The 21,701-nt window shown below is 45.8% G+C and overlaps 1 protein-coding gene across 3 annotated transcripts in view; it reads left to right on the top strand.

The window, feature by feature from the left end:
• The window catches only part of pdk3a (pyruvate dehydrogenase kinase, isozyme 3a), a 92,235-nt gene that overhangs the window by 33,112 nt on the left and 37,422 nt on the right, over positions 1-21,701 (top strand). For all 3 annotated transcript variants that reach the window (XM_070893373.1, XM_070893370.1, XM_070893372.1), the window contains 2 exons: positions 194-335; positions 20,872-20,943. In XM_070893373.1, the coding sequence (XP_070749474.1) occupies positions 194-335; positions 20,872-20,943 (214 nt within the window). The remainder of the gene's footprint in view (positions 1-193; positions 336-20,871; positions 20,944-21,701) is intronic.

Here is a 21,701-nt window from a genome sequence, read left to right as displayed (position 1 = left end):
ATCTTACCAGTCAATACATATATTGTACACAGCCCATTGCATCATCTGCTTTGGTAGAGCACAGTCTGTTGGCAAAAATTGTGTTTTTTTTTGGAAAAGTGTGAGTGGATATACAATTGTCTATTCAATATATTAGTTTATGCAGTCTGACGTGAGATTTCAAATGTATACTTCCCTTTTTTGCCTTCATTAGGTCGTAATAATGCATGTGAAAAGACTTCTTTTATGTTCTTGCGAAAAGAGCTACCAGTGCGATTGGCTAATACAATGAGAGAAGTGAACTTGTTGCCTGATAACCTGCTGAGCAGGCCCTCTGTGCGGCTTGTCCAGAGCTGGTAAGTAAATGCCATATGTAAAATAGATTTTCACAAGAATACAGTGCAGTCTGCTTGTAGTGAACCCCAGTATAGATAAATTACTTTATCTGGAATCTATTCAAAACTCTTAAATTACATGCAGTGTACTAAGTGGAATAATGTAGTTATAATGAAATTATGCTCTTGTACAAGTTTTAGTACAATTTTTCTGTCAAAATTTAGAAACAATTGAGTGGACTTCCTTGGACTGAATTTTCTAATTATACTTTTAAAGGCATACTGTAAAGAAAGTTTGATATATTCATCCTATGTAATTTTCTGACATGATCATGCTCCATAATGAGCATGGGGTACAATGGTCAATATTATCCTGATAAATAGGTCACCTGTTTCTGGGCTGGAAATAAAGGCCCCAAGTTTCCACACGCGGCAAAACAGGTGCCCCTCCGATCTGGGCGCCTGTTTTTTGCGCCGAAAACGGCGCCTGAAAAAAAACGAGCTATTCTCGAGCGCTTTGCAGCTTGATGTCAGCTTGGCGCGGCGCCCAGGGGGCGGAGCCTACCACTCGCGCCGATTTTGTAAGTAGGAGGGGGTGGGTACCATTTAAATGAGTTTTTTTCATGCCGGCAACCCTGCGCGAGCGCGTTGGAGCGCACGCGCAGTGTGAAGGAAACATTGGCACTCGGCCATTTTTGTAGTTCTTTGTAGCTGTTTAATTTTTTTAACATTTTTTAATAAAACCACATTGCCCTTCCATGATCAGCACTGAGGCTTCTTGCAGCAGTGAGAAGGCTGCAGGAAGCCTCAGAAGTTGAGGCAGCCGTTTCCCGACGGGCCCGACCGACGGCAGGCGGGGGGGCCTCCCCCCCCCCCCCCCCCGCCGTCGGGAATGGCTGCCTCAACTTCTGAGGCTTCCTGCAGCCTTCTCACTGCCTCCCCCCCCGCTGTCGTCGGTCGGGCCCTCACTGCCTCCTCCCCCCCCCGCCGTCGGGAACGGCTGCCTTCTCCCTGCCTCCCCCCCCCCCCCCGCTGCCGTCGGTCGGGCCCTCACTGCCTCCTCCTCCCCCCCCCCTCCTGCCATCGGGAACGGCTGCTGCCGTCAGTTGGGCCCTCACTGCCTCCTTCCCCCCCCCCCCCCCCCCTGTTGTCGGGAACGACTGCCTCCCCTCCGCTGCCGTCGATCGGGCCCTCACTGCCTCCTCCCCCCCCCCCCCCCCCCCCCCAGCCGTTGGGAACGGCTGCCTCAACTTGAGGCTTCCTGCAGCCTTCTCCCTGCCTGAAGCACTTTCACACAGGTAGGAACATGGTTTATTTAATCTTTTCTTTGCTTATAAATTTTTATTCAGGTTGGAATTATTTGTATAAGTATAACTAAGGATTTATTGTAGAATGTAATGACTTCCCTACCCCCACCACCACCCCCCCACCTCGTTCCGGACGCCTAATTTGTAACCTGCGCCTGATTTTTTAATGTGTAGACAAGGTTTTTTTTAGGCCTACAAAAATCTTCACTTGCTCCATTCTAAGTTAGTTTGTAGTATGTTTTCACTGTGGAAACTTTCAAATCGGGCGTCAGTGGCTGGACACGCCCCCTTTTGAAAAAAAAATTCTGTTCAAAAGTGAAACTGTTCTACATGACGAGAACTGCAGAAAACTTAAATGTGGAGAATTGCGATTTCTAAGATACTCCGTTCTCCACCAGTTGCTCCAAAAAATCAGGAGCAAATCATGTGGAAACTTGGGGCCATAGCATGCAAGTTATATATTCTATATTTTGCATTTGGTACTGGCTAACATCAGGATAATATACACAAGCACAAATTTTTGTCCTGCTTCCTTCAGTAGTCAAACGAATATGCCATAGGTATGTTTTGAACTTTTATTTCACATTAGGAACTGGCAGATACTAGGATAAGAATCAAAAAATTCTCTAGCATTCCTTTTACAGCAAACGTTAGTTTCCGAATAGCAGTGCAAATCGTGCTGTTCATTTTATATTGATCTTGCAACCTGGAATGAAACATACAGCACCTTCCTTGGATTGGGAAGTCTATAAATAAGTGCTGAGAGTGAAGCACGTTCAAGTTTTGCAGGTAGTTTCCAGTTACTTCTTGCTCACTTCTCACCAAAAGTGAATTTCTAATTTTGTAGCAGAAAACCAGTTTCTTTCTTCCTGGCATCTTTCAAGTACCAATGGGTTTGCAGGACATTTCATTGCATGAGAGATGGAGACGGAGAGAAGTTTTCTACTATTACACTGCATGATTTTTACAACATGGATATATGGCATTGCTTATGGACATAAGAACATAAGAATTAGGAACAGGAGTAGGCCATCTAGCCCCTCGAGCCTGCTCCGCCATTCAAAAAGATCATGCCTGATCTGGCCGTGGACTCAGCTCCACTTACCGGCCCGCTCCCCATAACCCTTAATTCCCTTATTGGTTAAAAATCTATCTATCTGTGATTTGAATACATTCAATGAGCTAGCCTCAACTGCTTCCTTGGGCAGAGAATTCCACAAATTCACAACCCTCTGGGAGAAGAAATTCCTTCTCAACTCGGTTTTAAATTGGCTCCCCCATATTTTGAGGCTGTGCCCCCTAGTTCTAGTCTCCCCGACCAGTGGAAACAATCTCTCTGCCTCTATCTTGTCTATCCCTTTCATTATTTTAAATGTTTCTATAAGATCACCCCTCATCCTTTTGAACTCCAACGAGTAAAGACCCAGTCTACTCAATCTATCATCATAAGGTAACCCCCTCATCTCCAGAATCAGCCTAGTGAATCGTCTCTGTACCCCCTCCAAGACGAGTATATCCTTCCTTAAGTCAGGTGACCAAAACTGCACGCAGTACTCCAGGTGCGGCCTCACCAATACCCTGTACAGTTGCAGCAGGACCTCCCTGCTTTTGTACTCCATCCCTCTCGCAATGAAGGCCGACATTCCATTCGCCTTCCTGATTACCTGCTGCACCTGCAAACTAACTTTTTGGGATTCAGGTCCCTCTGCATCGCAGCATGTTGTAATTTCTCCCCATTCAAATAATATTCCCTTTTACTGTTTTTTTTTCCAAGGTGGATGACCTCACATTTTCCGATATTGTATTCCATCTGCCAAACCTTAGTCCATTCGCTTAACCTATCTAAATCTCTTTGCAGCCTCTCTCTGTCCTCTACACAACCCGCTTTCCCACTAATTTTTGTGTCATCTGCAAATTTTGTTACCCTACACTCTGTCCCATCTTCCAGGTCATCTATGTATATTGTAAACAATTGTGGTCCCAGCACCGATCCCTGTGGCACACCACTAACCACCGATTTCCAACCCAAAAAGGACCCATTTATCCCGACTCTCTGCTTTCTGTTAGCCAGCCAATTCTCTATCCATGCTAATACATTTCCTCTGACTCTGCGTACCTTTATCTTCTGCAGTAATCTTTTGTGTGGCACCTTATCAATGCCTTCCACTTCTGCAAATTTTTACCTAAAATAGAAGAAATGATCATGAGATATATGGCAATATAATCCAATAAGAGCTTCCATAATTATAATGGCATATTGCATCATCCATAATTTGGCCATTAGAAAGGGATTGGGCCTTGGATGATAAAAGGTGAAGAGGAGTATTGTGCTGGAGAGCGATTCCCTGATCACAATGAAGTTAAAGAGAGAGAGTAGGTGGGCACAGTCAGCAGCATATGCCATTAGGCAGGAGATCATTATCAACTGCTTCCAATAAAGAGGGTGCCCTCTATCTGCATCACACAATATGCCCTTGCCTTGCGGCACGAGTGGTTTGAATGTGGAGCCGGGAGGAACTCTGTTAGACCTGGTCTCATGTAAACCTGGTTTTCTTGAACACAGCCGGCCCAGCGTTCAGGACAACCTAAATCTCATGATTGACCAAAACTCATCCCCTGGAAGGGAGAGATTGCTTGCTAGACTATTGAGATAGCAGAGTCCAGGCTGGTAGTCTGGACTAACCAGTCACCAGGAAGATATTACAAACTAGGATGTACAGAAACTATTGAAAGGCATTTTGTAGAGAGACTGGAAGCTTGGGAAAGGGAGGATTTTGTATCCGTGACTTGCATGCTAAAAATTAAAGCTGTGAATTGTTAGATTAAAATAGAATTGCTACATAAAAATGCACATCTTTTCAATCTGTAGCCGCTAGCCAATTTCAAGGCTGTAACACTTGCATAATGTGCTGAAGTGTAACCAACTTGAACTTTGGCTTGAGAAATTGATTGTTTTGTGAGAATTAAAATGGGGTGAATGTCATCCATTTTGTTGAGCACAATAAAATAAATAGGAGTAAAGGGTGAAGAGCGCCCCTTGTATGATCTGGGAGTATACCATCCCCATAAAAGTGGGGCAATGACCTTTAAAGAGGTCACTGCCTCTAGGACCCATAGATCCAAGGTATATGCCTGTGTGCCACCAAACAATAGGTTGAAGTGAGTCAGAAAAAGGAAGCTTATGCTTATTGTAAGATTAATAATCTCGTAGAGAACCAAGCTGAATATAGAATGTACAGAGGTGATCTAAAAAATGGAATAAGAAGGGCAAAGAGAGTGCGAGAATAGATTTAGGGATTACATAAAAGGGAATCCAAAAGTATTTTAAACACATAAATAGTAAAGGGGCAGTCAAAGGAATGGTGGAGCCAATTAGGAAGTAGAAAGGAGATGATCTTGTGGAGGCAGAGGACATGGCTGAGGCACTTAATGAGTACTTTGCATCTTTCTCCACCAGAGAAGAGCATGTTGCCAATGTAGCAGTAAAAAAAGAGGCAGTAGTGATATTGGATAGGATAAAAATAGATAAAGAGGATACATTTAAAAGATTGTCAATTCTCAAAGTAGAAAAGTCACCCAGTCCAATGGGATGCATCATAGGTTGCTGAGGGAAGTAAGAGTGGAAATTGTAGAGGTTCTGACCACAATCTTCCAATCCTCCTTGAATATAGGGATGATGCCAGATCCTGGAGGATTGCAAATGTTGCATCCTGTTGTAAAAAAAGGGGAGATGGATAAACTGAGCAACAACAGGCCAGTCAGCCTAACGGTGGTGGTGGGGAAACTTTTAGTGACAATAATCCGGGACAAAATTAATTGACATTTGGAAAAGTATGACCTAATAAATGAAAGTCAGCACAGATTTGTTAAAGACAAATTGTGTTTGACTCAATTGATTGCATTCTTTGATGAAGTAATAGAGAGGGTTGATGAGAGCAGTGCAGTTGATGTTGTGTATATGGACTTTCAAAAGGCACTTGACAAAGTACCACATAATCGACTTGTTAGCAAAATTAAAACCCATGGGATTAAAGGGACAGTGGCAGCATGGGTTCAAAATTGGCTATGAGACAGAAAGTAGAAAATTCTGGTCAGTGATTGTTTTTCAGACTGGAGAGAAGTATACAATGCTGTTCCCCAGGGGTCAGTATTAGGACCACTGCTCTTTTTGATAGATATTACTGACCTGGACTTGGATATACAGAGCATAATTTCAAAGTTTGCAGATGATCAGAAACTCTGAAATGTCGTAATGTAGTCCCTAGTATCTTAGGGTATGGTAGCATAGTGGTTATCTTACTGGACTCGAAATCCAGAGGCTTGGACTAGTGATCTGGAGACATAAATTCAAATCCCATCATGGCAAACTCAGTTAATTAAAAAGGTGACCATAATTGTCATTAAAAACCCCTCTGGTTTAGGGAAGGAAATCTGCTGCCCTTTCCTGGTCAGGCCTCTATGTGACTCCAGACCCTCAGCAATGTGATTGACTCTTAATTGCCATCTGAAATGGCCTAGCAAGCCACTCAGTTGTACCAAATCGCTACAAAAAAGTCACCATGGACCGCAGCGGTTCAAGAATGCAGCTCACTACCACCACCTCGAGGGTAATTAGGGATGAGCAATAAATGCTGCCCTTATCAGTGACACCCACATCCCATGAATGAATAAACAAAAGTAAACCATGAGTAGGATAATAACAGTCTTCAGAGGAAATAGGGAGCCACATGACAGATGAATTTAACGCAGATAAGTGTGAAGTGATACATTTTGGTAGAAAGAGTGAGGGCAGAAAATATTAACTAAATTATACTAATAGGGCAGGGGGATGGGAACCTATGCAGGGAGACAGAGGGAAGTAAAATGGGGTCAGAAGCAAAAGGTATAAAGGCAAAGTAAAAGTGGAAGGCAGAAAAATCAAGGGGAAAAATCAAAAAGGGCCACATTAAAACAATTCTAAAAGGACAAAGAGTGTTGAAAAAAAACAAGCCTGAAGGCTCTGTGTCTCAATGCAAGGAGCATTTGTAATAAGGTGGATGAATTAATGGCGCAGATAGCTGTTAACAGGTATGATGTAGTTGGGATTACAGAGACCTGGCTCCAGGGTGACCAAGGCTGGGAACTCAACATCCAAGGGTATTCAATATTCAGGAAAGATAGACTGAAAGGAAAAGGAGGTGGGGTAGCATTGCTGGCTAAAGAGGAGATTAACGCAATAGCAAGGAAGGACATTAGCGTGGATGAGGTGGCATCTGTATGGGTAGAGCTGTGCAACACCAAAGGGCAGAAAACACGAGTGGGAGTTGTGTACAGACTACCAAACAGTCATAGTGAGGTTGGGGATGGCATCAAACAGGAAATTAGGGATGCGTGCAATAAAGGTACAGCAGTCATTATGGGTGACTTTAATCTAAATATAGATTGGCTAAACAAACTGGTAGCAATATGGTGGAGGAGGATTTCCTGGAGTATATTAGGGATGGTTTTCAAGACTAATATGTCGAGGAACCAACTAGAGAGCTGGCCATGCTAGACTGGGTGTTGTGTAATATGAGAGGATTAATTAGCAATCTTGTTGTGCGAGGCCCCTTGGGGAAGAGTGACCATAATATGGTAGAATTCTTTATTAGGATGGAGAGTGACACAGTTAATTCAGAGACTAGGGTCCTGAACTTAAGGAAAGGTAACTTCGATGGTATGAGACATGAATTGGCTAGAATAGACTGGCGAGTGATACTTAAAAGGTTGACGGTGGATAGGCAATGGCAGACATTTAAAGATCACATGGATGAACTTCAACAATTGTACATCCCTGTCTGGAGTAAAAGTAAAATGGGGAAGATGGCTCAACCAGTGTTAAATCCAAGGAAGAGGCATATAAATTGGCCAAAAAAAGCAGCAAACCTGAGGACTGGGAGAATTTTGTAATACAACAGAGGAGGACAAAGGGTTTAATTAGGAGGGGAAAAATAGAGTATGAGAGGAAGCATGCTGGGAACATAAAAACTGACTGCAAAAGCTTCTATAGATATGTGAAGAGAAGAAGATGAGTGAAAACAAACCTCAGTTCCTTGCAGTCAGATTCAGGTGAATTTATAATGGGGAACAAAGAAATGGCGGACCAGTTAAACAAATACTTTGGTTCTGTCTTCACGAAGGAAGACACAAATAACCTTCCAGAAATACTGGGGAACCGAGGGTCTAGTGAGAAGGAGGAACTGAAGGAAATCCTTTTCGGCGGGAAATTGATGGGATTGAAGGCCGATAAATCCCCAAGGCCTGATAGTCTGCATCCCAGAGTACTTAAGGAAGTAGCCCTAGAAATAGTGGATGCATTGGTGATCATTTTCCAACAGTCTATCGACTCTGGATCGGTTCCTATGGAATGGAGGGTAGCTAATGTAAAACCACTTTTTAAGAAAGGAGTGAGAGAAAACGGGTAATTATAGACCGGTTAGCCTGACATCAGTAGTGAGTAAAATGTTGGAATCAATTATTAAAGATGAAATAGCAGCACATTTGGAAAGCAGTGACAGGATCGGTCCAAGTTAGCATGGATATATGAAAGGGAAATCCTGCTTGACAAATCTTCTGGAATTTTTTGAGGATGTAACTGGTAGAGTGGACAAGGGAGAACCAGTGGATGTGGTGTATTTGGACTTTCAAAAGCCTTTTGACAAGGTCCCACACAAGAGATTGATGTGCAAAATTAAAGCACATGGTATTGGGGGTAATGTACTGAAGTGGATAGAGAATTGTTTGGCAGACAGTAAGCAGAGAGTCGGGATAAACGGGTCCATTTCAGAATGGCAGGCAGTGACTAGTGCGGTGCCGCAGGGCTCAGTGCTGGGACCCCAGCTTTTTACAATATACATTAATGATTTGGATGAGGAAATTGAATAATATCTCTAAGTTTGCAGATGACACTAAGCTGGGTAGCGGTGTGAGCTGTGAGGAGGACGCTAAAAGGCTGCAGCGTGACTTGGACAGGTTAGGTGAGTGGGCAAACGCGTGGCAGATGCAGTATAATGTGGATAAATGTGAGGTTATCCACTTTGGTGGCAAAAACACAAAGGCAGAATATTATCTGAATGGTGGCAGATTAGGAAAGGGGAGGTGCTAGGAAAAAGGGAGGTGCAACGAGACCTCTGTGTCATAGTACATCAGTCATTTAAAGTTGGCATGCAGGTACAGCAGGTGATGAAGGCAAATGGTATGTTAGCCTTCATAGCTAGGGGGTTTGCGTAAAGGAGCAAGGAAGTCTTACTGCAGTTGTACAGGGCTTTAGTGAGGCCTCACCTGGAATACTGTGTTCAGTTTTGGTCTCCTAATCTGAGGAAGGACGTTCTTGCTAATGAGGGAGTGCAGCGAAAGTTCACCAGACTGATTCCCGGGATGGCAGGACTGACATATGAGGAGAGATTAGATCGACTGGGCCTGTATTCACTGGAATTTAGAAGGATGAGAGGAGATCTCATAAAAACATATAAAATTCTGACGGGACTGGACAGGTCGATGCAGGAAGAATGTCCCTGATGTTGGGGGAAGTCCAGAACTAAGGGAGATAGTCTAAGGATAAGGGGTAAGCTATTTAAGACTGAGATGAGGAGAAACTTCTTCACTCAGAGAGTTGTTAACCTGTGGAATTCCCTACCGCAGAGTTGTTGATGCCAGTTAGAAACATAGAAAATAGGTGCAGGAGTAGGCCATTCGGCCTTTCAAGCCTGCACCGCCATTCAATGAGTTCATGGCTGAACATGCAACTTCAATACCCCATTCCTGCTTTATCGTCATACCCCTTGATCCCCCTATTAGTAAGTACTACATCTAACTCCTTTTTGAATATATTTAGTGAATTGGCCTCAACAACTTTCTGTGGTAGAGAATTCCACAGATTCACCACTCTCTGGGTGAAGATGTTTCTCCTCATCTCGGTCCTAAATGGCTTACCCCTTATCCTTAGATTGTGACCCCTGGTTCTGGACTTCCCCAACATTGGGAACATTCTTCCTGCATCTAACCTGTCAAAACCCATCAGAATTTTACTCGTTTCTATGAGATCCCCTCTCAATCTTCTGAACTCCAGTGAATACAAGCCCAGTTGATCCAGTCTTTCTTGATATGTCAGTCTCGCCATCCCGGGAATCAGTCTGGTGAACCTTCGCTGCACTCCCTCAAGAGCAAGAATGTCCTTCCTCAAGTTAGGAGACCAAAACAGTCCACAATACTCCAGGTGTGGCCTCACCAAGGCCCTGTACAACTGTAGTAACACCTCCCTGCCCCTGTACTCAAATTCCCTCGCTCTGAAGGCCAACATGCCATTTGCTTTCTTAACCGCCTGCTGTACCTGCATGCCAACCTTCAATGACTGATGTACCATGACACCCAGGTCTCGTTGCACCTCCCCTTTTCCTGATCTGTCACCATTCAGATAATAGTCTGTCTCTCTGTTTTTACCACCAAAGTGGATAACCTCACATTTATCCACATTATACTTCATCTGCCATGCATTTGCCCACTCACCTGACCTATCCAAGTCACTCTGCAGCCTCATAGCATCTTCCTCGCAGCTCACACTGCCACCCAATTTAGTGTCAACCGCAAATTTGGAGATTCTACATTTAATCCCCTCGTCTAAATCATTAATGTACAATGTAAACAGCTGGGGCCCCAGCACAGAACCTTGCGGTACCCCACTAATCACTGCCTGCCATTCTGAAAAGTACCCATTTACTCCTACTCTTTGCTTCCTGTCTGCCAACCAGTTCTCAATCCACGTCAGCACACTACCCCCATCCCATGTGCTTTAACTTTGCACATTAATCTCTTGTGTGGGACCTTGTCGAACGTCTTCTGAAAGTCCAAATACACCACATCAGCTGGTTCTCCCTTGTCCACTCTACTGGAAACATCCTCAAAAAATTCCAGAAGATTTGTCAAGCATGATTTCCCTTTCACAAATCCATGCTGACTTGGACCTATCATGTCACCTCTTTCCAAATGCGCTGCTATGACATCCTTAATAATTGATTCCATCATTTTACCCACTATCGATGTCAGGCTGACCGGTCTATAATTCCCTGTTTTCGCTCTCCCTCCTTTTTTAAAAAGTGGGGTTACATTGGCTACCCTCCACTCCATAGGAACTGATCCAGAGTCTATGGAATATTGGAAAATGACTGTCAATGCATCCGCTATTTCCAAGGCTACCTTCTTAAGTACTCTGGGATACAGACCATCAGGCCCTGGGGATTTATCTGCCTTTTATCCCATCAATTTTCCCAACACAAATTTCCCGACTAATAAGGATTTCTCTCAGTTCCTCCTTCTTACGAGACCTTCTGACCCCTTTTATATCTGGAAGGTTGTTTGTGTCTTCCTTAGTGAATACCGAACCAAAGTACTTGTTCAATTGGTCTGCCATTTCTTTGTTCCCCGTTATGACTTCCCCTGATTCTGACTGAAGGGAACCTATGTTTGTCTTTACTAACCTTTTTCTCTTTACATATTTATAGAAGCTTTTGTAGTCCGTTTTAATGTTCCCTGCAAGCTTCCTCAAGTACTCTATTTTCCCTGCCCTAATCAAACCCTTTGTCCTCCTCTGCTGAATTCTAAATTTCTCCCAGTCCCCGGGTTCGCTGCTATTTCTGGCCAATTTGTATGCCACTTCCTTGGCTTTAATACTATCCCTGATTTCCCTTGATAGCCACGGTTGAGCCACCTTCCCTTTTTTATTTTGACGCCAGACAGGGATGTATAATTGTTGTAGTTCATCCATGTGGTCTCTAAATGTCTGCCATTGCCCACCCACTGTCAACCCCTTAAGTATCATCCGCCAATCTATCCTAGCCAATTCACGCCTCATACCTTCAAAGTTACCTTTCTTTAAGTTCTGGACCATGGTCTCTGAATGTAGAATGTAGAATTCCACCATGTTATGGTCACTCTTCACCAAGGGGCCTCGCACAACGAGATTGCTAATTAATCCTCTCTCATTACACAACACCCAGTCTAAGATGGCCTCCCCTCTAGTTGGTTCCTCGACATATTGGTCTAGAAAACCATCCCTTATGCACTCCAGAAAATCCTCCTCCACTGTATTGTTTCCAGTTTGGTTAGCCCAATCTATATGCATATTAAAGTCACCCATGATAACTGCTGCACATTTATTGCATGCACCCCTAAGTTCCTGTTTGATGCCCTCCCCAACATCACTACTACTGTTTGGAGGTCTGTACACAACTCCCACGAGCGTTTTCTGCCCTTTGGTAGTCCGTAGCTCCACCCATACAGATTCCACATCATCCAAGCTAATGTCTTTCCTTACAATTGCATTAATTTCCTCTTTAACCAGTAACGCCACCCCGCCTCCTTTTCCTTTCTGTCTATACTTCCTAAATGTTGATTACCCTTGGATGTTGAGTTCCCAGCCTTGGTCACCCTGGAGCCATGTCTCTGTGATGCCAACCACATCGTATCCGTTAACTGCAATCTGCACAGTTAATTCGTCCACCTTATTCCGAATACTCCTCTCATTGAGGCACAGAGCCTTCAGGCTTGCCTTTTTAACACACTTTGAACCTTTTGAATTTTGCTGTAAAGTGCCCCTTTTTGTTTTTTGCCTTGGATTTCTCTGCCCTCCACTTTTACTCTTCTCCTTTCTGTCTTTTGCTTCTGTCTCCATTTTGTTTCCCTCTGTCTCCCTGCATTGGTTCCCATCCCCCTGCCATATTAGTTTAACTCCTCCCCAACAGCACTAGCAAACACTCCCCCGAGGACATTGGTTCCGGTCCTGTGCAGACAGTCCAGTTTGTACTGGTCCCACCTCCCCCAGAACCGGTTCCAATGTCCCAGGAATTTGAATCACTTCCTGCTGCACCACTGCTCAAGCTGAGCTATCCTGCGATTCCTACTCTGACGAGAACGTGGCACTGGTAGCAGTCCTGAGATTACTACTTTTGAGGTCCTACTTTTTAATTTAACTCCTAGCTCCCTAAAGTCGTCTCGTAGGACCTCATCCCGTTTTTTACCTATGTCGTTGGTACCTATATGCGCCACGACAACTGGCTGTTCACCCTCCCCTTTCAGAATGTCCTGCACCCACTCCGAGACATCCTTGCACCATGGAGGCAACATACCATCCTGGAGTCTCGGTTGCGGCCGCAGAAACGCCTATCTATTCCTCTTACAATTGAATCCCCTATCACTATTGCTCTCCCACTCTTTTTCCTGCCCTCCTGTGCAGCAGAGCCCGCCACAGTGCCATGAACCTGGCTGCTGCTGCTCTCCCCTGATGAGTCATCCCCCTCAACAGTACCCAAAGCGGTGTATCTGTTTTGCAGGGGGATGACCGCCGGGGGCCCCTGCACTACCTTCCTTGCACTGCTCTTCCTGTTGGTCTTCCATTTCCTATCTGGCTGTGTAGCCTTTACCTGCGGTAAGACCAACTCACTAAATGTGCTATTCACATCATTCTCAGCATTGTGCATGCGCCAGAGTGAATCTACCCGCAGCTCCAGTTCCGCAACGCGGTTCGTCAGGAGCTGGAAGCGGATACACTTCCCGCACACGTAGTCGTCGGGGACACCGGAGGCGTCCGTGATTTCCCACTTAGTACAGGAGGAGCAGAACACGTGACCAAGGTCTTCTGCCATGACTTAACCCCTAGATTAACTTAATTTGGCAACCCCAATGCTAAAGGTTACTTACTGAAATAGAAAAGAAAAAGAAAAGCTACTTGCCAATCACTTGCCCCCTTGGCTGTGACGTCACCTTTCAATTGGATATATTCAAGAGGGAGTTAGATATGGCCCTTATGGCTAAAGGGATCAAGGGGTATGGAGAGAAAGCAGGAAAGGGGTACTGAGGTGAATGATCAGCCATGATCTTATTGAATGGTGGTGCAGGCTCGAAGGGCCGAATGGCCTACTCCTGCACCTATTTTCTATGTTTTTACAAGGTCCCACACAAGAGATTACAGTGCACAATTAAAGCACATGGTATTGGGTGTAATGTATTGACATGGACATTCTTCCTGCATCTAACCTGTCCAATCCCGTCAGAATTTTATATGTTTCTATGAGATCCCCTCTCATTCTTCTAAATTCCACTGAATTTAGTCGATCCAGAGAACTGGTTAGCAGACAGGATGCAAAGAGTACGAATAAACAGGTCCTTTTCAGAATGGCAGGCAGTGACTAGTGGGGAACCGCAAGGTTCAGTGCTGGGAGCCCAGCTATTTACAATATACATTAATGACGTCATAATTGAATGTAATATCTCCAAGTTTGCAGATGACACCTCAGCTGGGTGGCAGTGTGAGCTGTGAGGAGGATGCTAAGAGACTGCAGGGTGACTTGAACAGGTTAGGTGCGTGGGCAAATACATGGCAGATGCAGTATAATGTAGATAAATGTGAGATTATCCACTGTGGTGGTAAAAACAGGAAGGCAGATTATTATGTGAATGTTGACAAATTAGTAAAAGGGGAGGTGCAACGAAACCTGGGTGTCCTGGTACATCAGTCATTGAAAGTTGGCATACAGGTGCAGCAGGCGGTGAAGAAGGCAAATGGCACGTTGGCCTTCATAGCAAGAGAATGAGAGTATAGGAGCAGAGAGGTCTTACTACAGTTGTGCAGAGCCTTGCTGAAGCCACACCTTGAATATTGTGTACAGCTTTGGTCTCCTAATCTGAGGAAGGACATTCTTGCTATTGAGGGAGTGCAACGAAGGTTCACCAGACTGATGCCCGGAATGTTAAGACTGAATATGAAGATCGACTAAATTCCGTGGAGTTCAGAAGAATGAGAGGGGATCTCATAGAAACGTTTAAAATTCTGATGGGTTTAGACAGGGTAGATGCAGGAAGAATGTTCCCAATGTTGGGGAAGTCCAGAACCAGGGGTCACAGTCTAAGGATAAGGGGTAAGCCATTTAGGACCGAGATATGAAGAGAAACTTCTTCATCCAGAGAGTGGTGAACCTGTGGAATTCTCTACCACAGAAAGTTGTTGAGGCCAATTCACTAAATATATTCAAAAAGGAGTTAGATGTAATCCTTAATACTAGGGGGAGTCAAGGGTATGGCAAGAAAGCAGGAATGGGGTACTGAAGTTGCATGTTCAGCCATGAACTCATTGAATGGCGATACAGGCTCGAAGGGCCGAATGGCCTACTCCTGCACCTATTTTCTATGTTTCAATGTTTGCTGGGCTGTGTTGGACGATTGGACCAGCTCCTTTATCTCCTGCTGCTACTTTCAAGTTTTGTGTGCTCATTGCTACCTGCAGTTAGTCATTGGACTGGCTCGCTGAGTTTTACTCGACTGCTCCATGCTTCTCTGCTGGCCTATTGGATCTGGTGGTGTACACTACTATCACCTGTGTTGAACTGCAGGATCAGCTTCTGTTGGTTCATGGTTCACTTTCCATTCCTTGGCCCACTTTGCAACTTTCACCAGCGCCTCAGCTGATACTCTGTCCCTGAATGGCTGCCAGATCCAAATCTTTTTCATTTCTGACTTTGAACTCCGGAATGTCTGCTTATTCGCAAAGAAAGCTCTTGCCATCCACAGCCTTAATGGGTAATGACATCCTGGCTTGACTGAAACTTGTGTCACAAATGGCAACAATTTGACCCTTACTGAAGTCTCTCGTGGGACTACTTGCCCCACCCAAATCACAAGGAAGGTGGCGTGGCTCTCATCACCTAGTCACACCGTGGCCTCCTCTTAACTCCCCCCACCCCCCACCCCCAACCCCAACCCCAACCCTGGCACCATGATTTCCTTCATGCACCTCAACCTGTTCACTCCTCTCATCTCCTTTTAAAATCTTCATTGTCTACTACCCCACCTCCTAGTTTCTGCACAAGATATCCTTCTATTGTGTTCCTAACACAGATGAGACTGCACACAGGGAGGTTAAAGTAACAGTGACCTCAGTCTTTAATAAGATACTCCAGAGTGAGGAACAGGCCTTAGGGGCCGGCTTATATACAGTGCTCCCAAGGGATGCTGGGATCCCTTGGGACTTCAGTAGATGAACATGGGAGTGCATGCTTTACGGATACACAAAATCACTCTCCTCCCCCTTTCCCTCCCCCACCCCCCCCAAAGCCAAAGTGAAAACTATTTACAAGGTGAGGCGGTCGGGAGCCTTTCTTTCCCTGGTGGACCGCCTCGGTACAGATGTCTGTTCTGGTGTGTTGGCTGTGCCCTCGCTAGGCTGGCGTGTTGTTGGCCCTGCAGGGCTGCTAGGTGAGCCTGGCCTTGCTGGGCTGTTGGGTGTGATGGGTTCAATTTCCTGGTCCGGCGTGGTATCGTTGATCCTTTGGGTGTGTGTTGTGGGCTCGAAAAAGGTGGTGTCTGCTGTGGTTTGTTCAGAAGCAGTCTGTGAACCGCAGCCTTGTTTGGTCCAGGTGCTTTCTTGTCCATTGTCTAGTTGGACTACAAACACCCTATTCCCTTCTTTGGCTATCACTGTGCCTGCGATCCACTTGGGTCCACGTACACAGGGTCATTCAGATCAGTTTCCCGTGACACAGTGGCGTGACCATCGTTTACATTTTGTTGTTGCTGCCGCTTGCTCTCTACCTGGTCATGCAGGTTGGGGTGAACCAGCGAGAGTCTGGTTTTAAGTGTCCTTTTCATGAGTAGCTCAGCCGGGGGCACCCCTGTTAGCGAGTGGGGTCTCGTGCGGTAGCTGAGCAGTACTCGGGACAGGCGGGTTTGGAGTGAGCCTTCTGTGACTCGTTTAAGGCTCTGTTTGATGGTTTGTACTGCCTGCTCTGCCTGCCCATTGGAGGCTGGTTTAAACGGGGCCGAGGTGACATGTTTGATCCCATTGCGGGTCATGAATTCTTTAAATTCGGCACTGGTGAAACATGGCCCGTTGTCACTGACCAGTATGTCGGGCAGGCCGTGGGTGGCAAACATGGCCCTCAGGCTTACAATGGTGGCGGTGCTTCCTGACATTATTTCACATTCAATCCATTTTGAAAAAGCATCCACCACCACCAGGAACATTTTATCAACCATGGTCTGGAGGGCCAGGACCACAAACTTAGTGGTGCCTCTCTGGGCGCGTTGCTCAACTGAGCACATACGCTGCATTGCCGTACACAGGACTCTTAAGTCAGAATCGATACCGGGCCACCACACGTGGGATCTAGCTATCGGTTTTATCATTACTATACCCGGGTGTGTGCTGTGGAGATCCGAGATGAACGTCTCCCTGCCCTTTTTTCGTAGCACTACACAGTTACCCCACAAATGGACAGCTCATCCTTTCGCCGCTGGAACGGCTTGATTGGCTCTTGCATTTCAACGGGGATGCTGGCCCAGCTCCCATGTAGTACACAGTTTTTTTTACTAGGGACAGCAGAGGATCTTGGCTGGTCCAAGTCCTAATCTGGCAGGCCGTGACAGGTAATTTATCATTTTCAAGCGCTTCCATGACCTTCAAGTCTGCGGGCTGCGCCACCATCAACAAGTTTGCAGGCTGCGCCATTTCCACCCCCGTGGTGGACAATGGTAGCTGACTGAGAGCATCCGCACAGTTCTCGGTGCCTGGCCTGTGGCGGATGGTATAGTTATACGCTGATAGCGCGAGTGCCCACCTTTGTATGCGGGCTGAGGCATTAGTATTTATCCCCTTGTTTTCAGCGAACAGGGATGTGAGGGGCTTATGATCGGTTTCCAGCTCAAATTTGAGGCCAAACAGGTACTGATGCATTTTCTTTACCCCGAACACACGGTAATGCCTCTTTCTCAATCATGCTGTAGGCCCTCTCGGCCTTAGACAAGCTCCCGGAAGCATAGGCGACAGGTTGCAACTTCCCCGCAACGTTAGCTTGTTGTAATACACACCAACTCCATACGACGACGCGTCACATGCTAGCACAAGTTTTTTTTTTACACGGGTTATACAATATAAGCAGCTTGTTGGAGTATAAAATATTTCTGGCTTTCTCAAAAGCAATTACTTGTTTTTTTTCCCCATACCCAGTTCTCACCTTTGCGCAATAGCACATGTAGGGGCTCTAAAAGGGTGCTTAACCCCAGTAGGAAGTTACCAAATAGTTGAGTCCCAGGAACGACCGCAGCTCCGTGACGTTCTGTGGCCTGGGCGCGTTCCTGATAGCCTCTGTCTTGGCGTCTGTGGGCCAAATGTCATCCGCCGCAATCTTTCTCCCCAAAACTCCACTTCTGATGCCATAAAGACTCATTTTGACCTCTTCAGCCGCAGCCCTACGAGATCCAGTCGCTGGAGGACCTCCTCCAGGTTTTGTCAGAGCTCGGCGGTGTCCCGACCCGTGACCAATGTGTCATCCTGAAAGACCACCGTGTGTGGTACCGACTTGAGTAGGCTCTCCATGTTTCTCTGGAAGATCGCTGCAGCCGACCGAATTCCAAACTGACATCTGTTGTAGATGAACAGTCCCTTGTGCGTGTTGATGCAGGTGAGGCCCTTTGAAGACTCCTCCAGCTCCTGCGTCATGTAGGCCGAAGTCAGGTCGAGCTTCGTGAACGTTTTGCCTCCTGCCAGCGTTGCAAATAGGTCGTCTGCCTTCGGTAGCGGGTATTGGTCCTGTCGCGAGAAACGATTAATAGTTACTTTATAATTGCCGCAAATCCTGACCGTGCCATCACTTTTGAGTACTGGAACAATCGGGCTGACCCACTCTCTGAATTCCATTGGGGAGATGATGCCCTCGCGTTGCAGCTTGTCCAGCTCGATTTCCACTCTTTCCCTCAACATGTGAGGCACTGCTCGCGCCTTGTGAATGGGTCGTGCCTCTGGGACCAAGTGGATCCGCACCTTCGCCCTGGAAAAGTTTCCAATGCCTGGCCCAAAGAGGGAAGGAAATTTGTTAAGAACCTGAGTACATGAGGCCTCATCGACATGTGGTAGCACTCGGATGTCATCCCAGTTCCAGCGGATTTTGCCCAGCCAGCTCCTTCCAAGCAGTGTGGGGCCATCGCCCGGGACAATCCAGAGTGGCAGTTCGTGCACCGTGCCCTCGTAGGTGACCTTGACCATGGCACTGCCCAGGACAGTGATAAGCTCTTTGGTATATGTTCTCAGTTTCGTGTGGATGGGGCTCAGGGCTGGTCTGAATGCCTTGTTGCACCACAGTCTCTCAAACATCTTTTTACTCATGATGGATTGGCCAACGCCAGTGTCCAGTTCCATGGCTACGGATAAGCCATTCAATTTTACTTTTAGCATTATAGGTGGACATTTCGTCTCAAATGTGTGCACCCCATGTACTTCAGCATCTGCCTCCTCTCTCTCAGGCTTGAAATTGCTTCGATCCACCATGGACCGATCTTCCTCTGCCACGAAGTGGTTAGCAGGTTTTGAAAAGCTTGCAGCTCGTTTGCAAGCTCGTTGGAGGTGCCCCATTGTTTCACAGCTCTTGCAAACAAACCCTTTGAAGCGGCATGAATAGGCTGAATGGAAGCCTCCACAACGCCAACAAGGTGTGAATTGCCTTGCATTCATCCTTTGTTGGGGACTTTGAATCATCTGGGTCACCTGAGGCCTGCTGGCAGTTGCAGACTAGTGGTTTCTGCCCTGTACATTTCTGCTCGCAAACACAGTTCCAGTTAATTTATGAACATTGCTAGCACTTGTGTGCTGAGAGATTTGTTTGGTGTTATCACTGGTGGACATGAACGCCTGTGCTATTGCAATGGCCTTACTGAGGGTCGGTGTCTCTACAGTCAAAAGTTTTCGTAGGATGGTCTTGTGGCCAATGCCCTGTACAACAAAGTCTCTGAGCATTTGCTCCAGGTAGCCATCAAACTCACATTGTCCTGCAAGTCGCCTTAGCTAGGCTACGTAGCTCGCCACTTCCTGACCTTCAGATCGCTGGCACGTGTGGGGTCCCTTGGGACTTAGGGGATGAGCTTTCTGGTGGTGGAACATGGGAGTGCATGCTTTACAGATGCACAACACCACCTCTTTTCCTCACTCGACATCTGCACTGAGAAACTCTGTCTTGGTGAGTTTCAGTTTTCATCTTCGTCTATAGACAAAAAATGCTGCAGATGTTTAAATGGTGTTTAATTTATTTTTTAAAGTTTTTAAAAATTGATTCATGGGGGATCTGGGCATCTCTGGAAAGGCCAGCATTTATTGCGCATCTCTAATTGCCCTCGAGAAGGTGGTGGTGAGCTGCCGCCTTGACTCGCTACAGTTCGTGAGGTGAAGGTACTCCCACAGTGCTGTTAGGGAGCGAGTTCCAGGATTTTGGCCCAGCGACGATGAAGGAACGGTGATATACTTCCAAGTCAGGATGATTTGTGACTTGGAGGGGAACGTGGAAGTCGTGGTGTTCCCATGCGCCTGCTGCCCTTGTCCTTCTAGGCTGCAAGTTTGGGAGCTGCTGTCAAAGTCGACTTGGCCAGCTGCTGCAGTGCATCTTGCAGATGGTACACACTGCAAGCATCGTGCACCGATGGTGGAATGTTTAAGGTGGTGGATGGGGTGCCAGTTAAACGGACTACTTTGTTCTGGATGGTGTTGAGTTTCTTGAGTGTTGTTGGAATTGCACTCATCTAGCCAAGTGGAGATTATTCCATCATACTCCTGACTTGTGCCTTGCAGATGGTGGAAAGGCTTTGGAGAGTCAGGAGATGAGTCACTCACCACTCTTGTAGCCACAGCATTTATGTGATTGGTCTAGTTAAGTTTCTGGTCAATGGTGACCTTCAAAATGTTGATGGGGGATTTGGCAATGGGAATCCTGTTGAATGTGAAGGGATGATGGCTAGACTCTCTCGTGTTGGAGATGGTCATTGCCTGGCACTTGTGTGGCACAAATGTTACTTGCCACTTATCAGTCCAAGACTGAATGTTATCCAGGTCTTGCTGCATGCGGGCAAAGACTGCTTCATTATCTGAGCAGTTGCGAATAGAACTGCAATCATCAGCGAACATCCCCAACTCTTCTGATCTTATGATGGAGGGGAAGGTCATTGATGAAGCAGCTGAAGATAGTTGGGGTTGAGGAACTTGTGTAGTGATGTCCTGGGGCTGAGACGATTGACCTCCAACAACCACAGCTATCTTCCTTTTTGCTAGGTATTTGAATTAATTCATTTTTGCATAGTTACCTCGTCAATACTACCCATAAAATGATTTTTTTGGTTACATTAAATAAAATATTCACTGTTAGTGAAGTCATTGGTCATAGTATGACTGTTAACTAAAATCTTGTTTTTCTTTGCTTCTTTTGCAGGTACATGCAGAGTTTTTTAGAGCTGCTTGAGTTTCAGAGCAAAGGCCCTGAAGATCCTCGTGTGTTGAATAAGTATGAATCTATAATTGTTTTCCATTTCTATCAAAGCTGTAGATACTTAGCAGACTTTGAGACGGCAGTATATTCACCTTTAAAGCTGTTTTTGTATTTGAAATTGAAGCCCATAGAATAAAAGCGACATAAGAACATAAGAAATATGAGCAGGAGTAGGCCATTTGACCCCTCGAGCCTGTTCCGCCATTCAATGAGATCATGCCTGATCTGATTTTGGCCTCAACTCCATTTTCCTGCCCGCTCTCCATGTCCCCTGACTCTCCTGCAGTTCAAAAATCTGTATCTCCACCTTAAATATATTCAATGACCCAGACTCCACAGCTCTCTGGGGTAGAAAATTCCAAAGATTCACGACCCTCTGAGAGAAGAAATTCCTCCTCATCTCCGTTTTAAATGAGCAAAGCCTTATTCTGAAACTATGCTCCCAATTCTAGATTCCCCCACAAGGGGAAACATCCTCTCAGCATCTACTCTGCCAAGCCCCTTCATAATCTTATATGTTTCAATAAGATCACCTCTCATTTGTCTAAACTCCAATGAGTATAGGCCCAACCTGCTCAACCTTTCTTCATAAGACAACCCCTTCATCTCAGGAATCAACCTAGTGAATCTACTCTAAACTGCTAATGCAAGTATATCCCTTAAATAAGATGACCAAAACTATACGGCATACTCCAGTGTGGTCGCACCAACGCCCTGTACAGTTGTAGCAAGACTTTCCTACTTTTATACTCCATCCCCCTTGCAATAAAGGC

Source organism: Pristiophorus japonicus, chromosome 11 (genome assembly GCF_044704955.1).
Source record: "Pristiophorus japonicus isolate sPriJap1 chromosome 11, sPriJap1.hap1, whole genome shotgun sequence".
Taxonomy (NCBI): Eukaryota; Metazoa; Chordata; class Chondrichthyes; family Pristiophoridae; genus Pristiophorus; species Pristiophorus japonicus.
The sequence above is the reverse complement of the archived record's forward strand: the minus strand, read 5'-3'. Positions and strand labels throughout refer to the sequence as shown.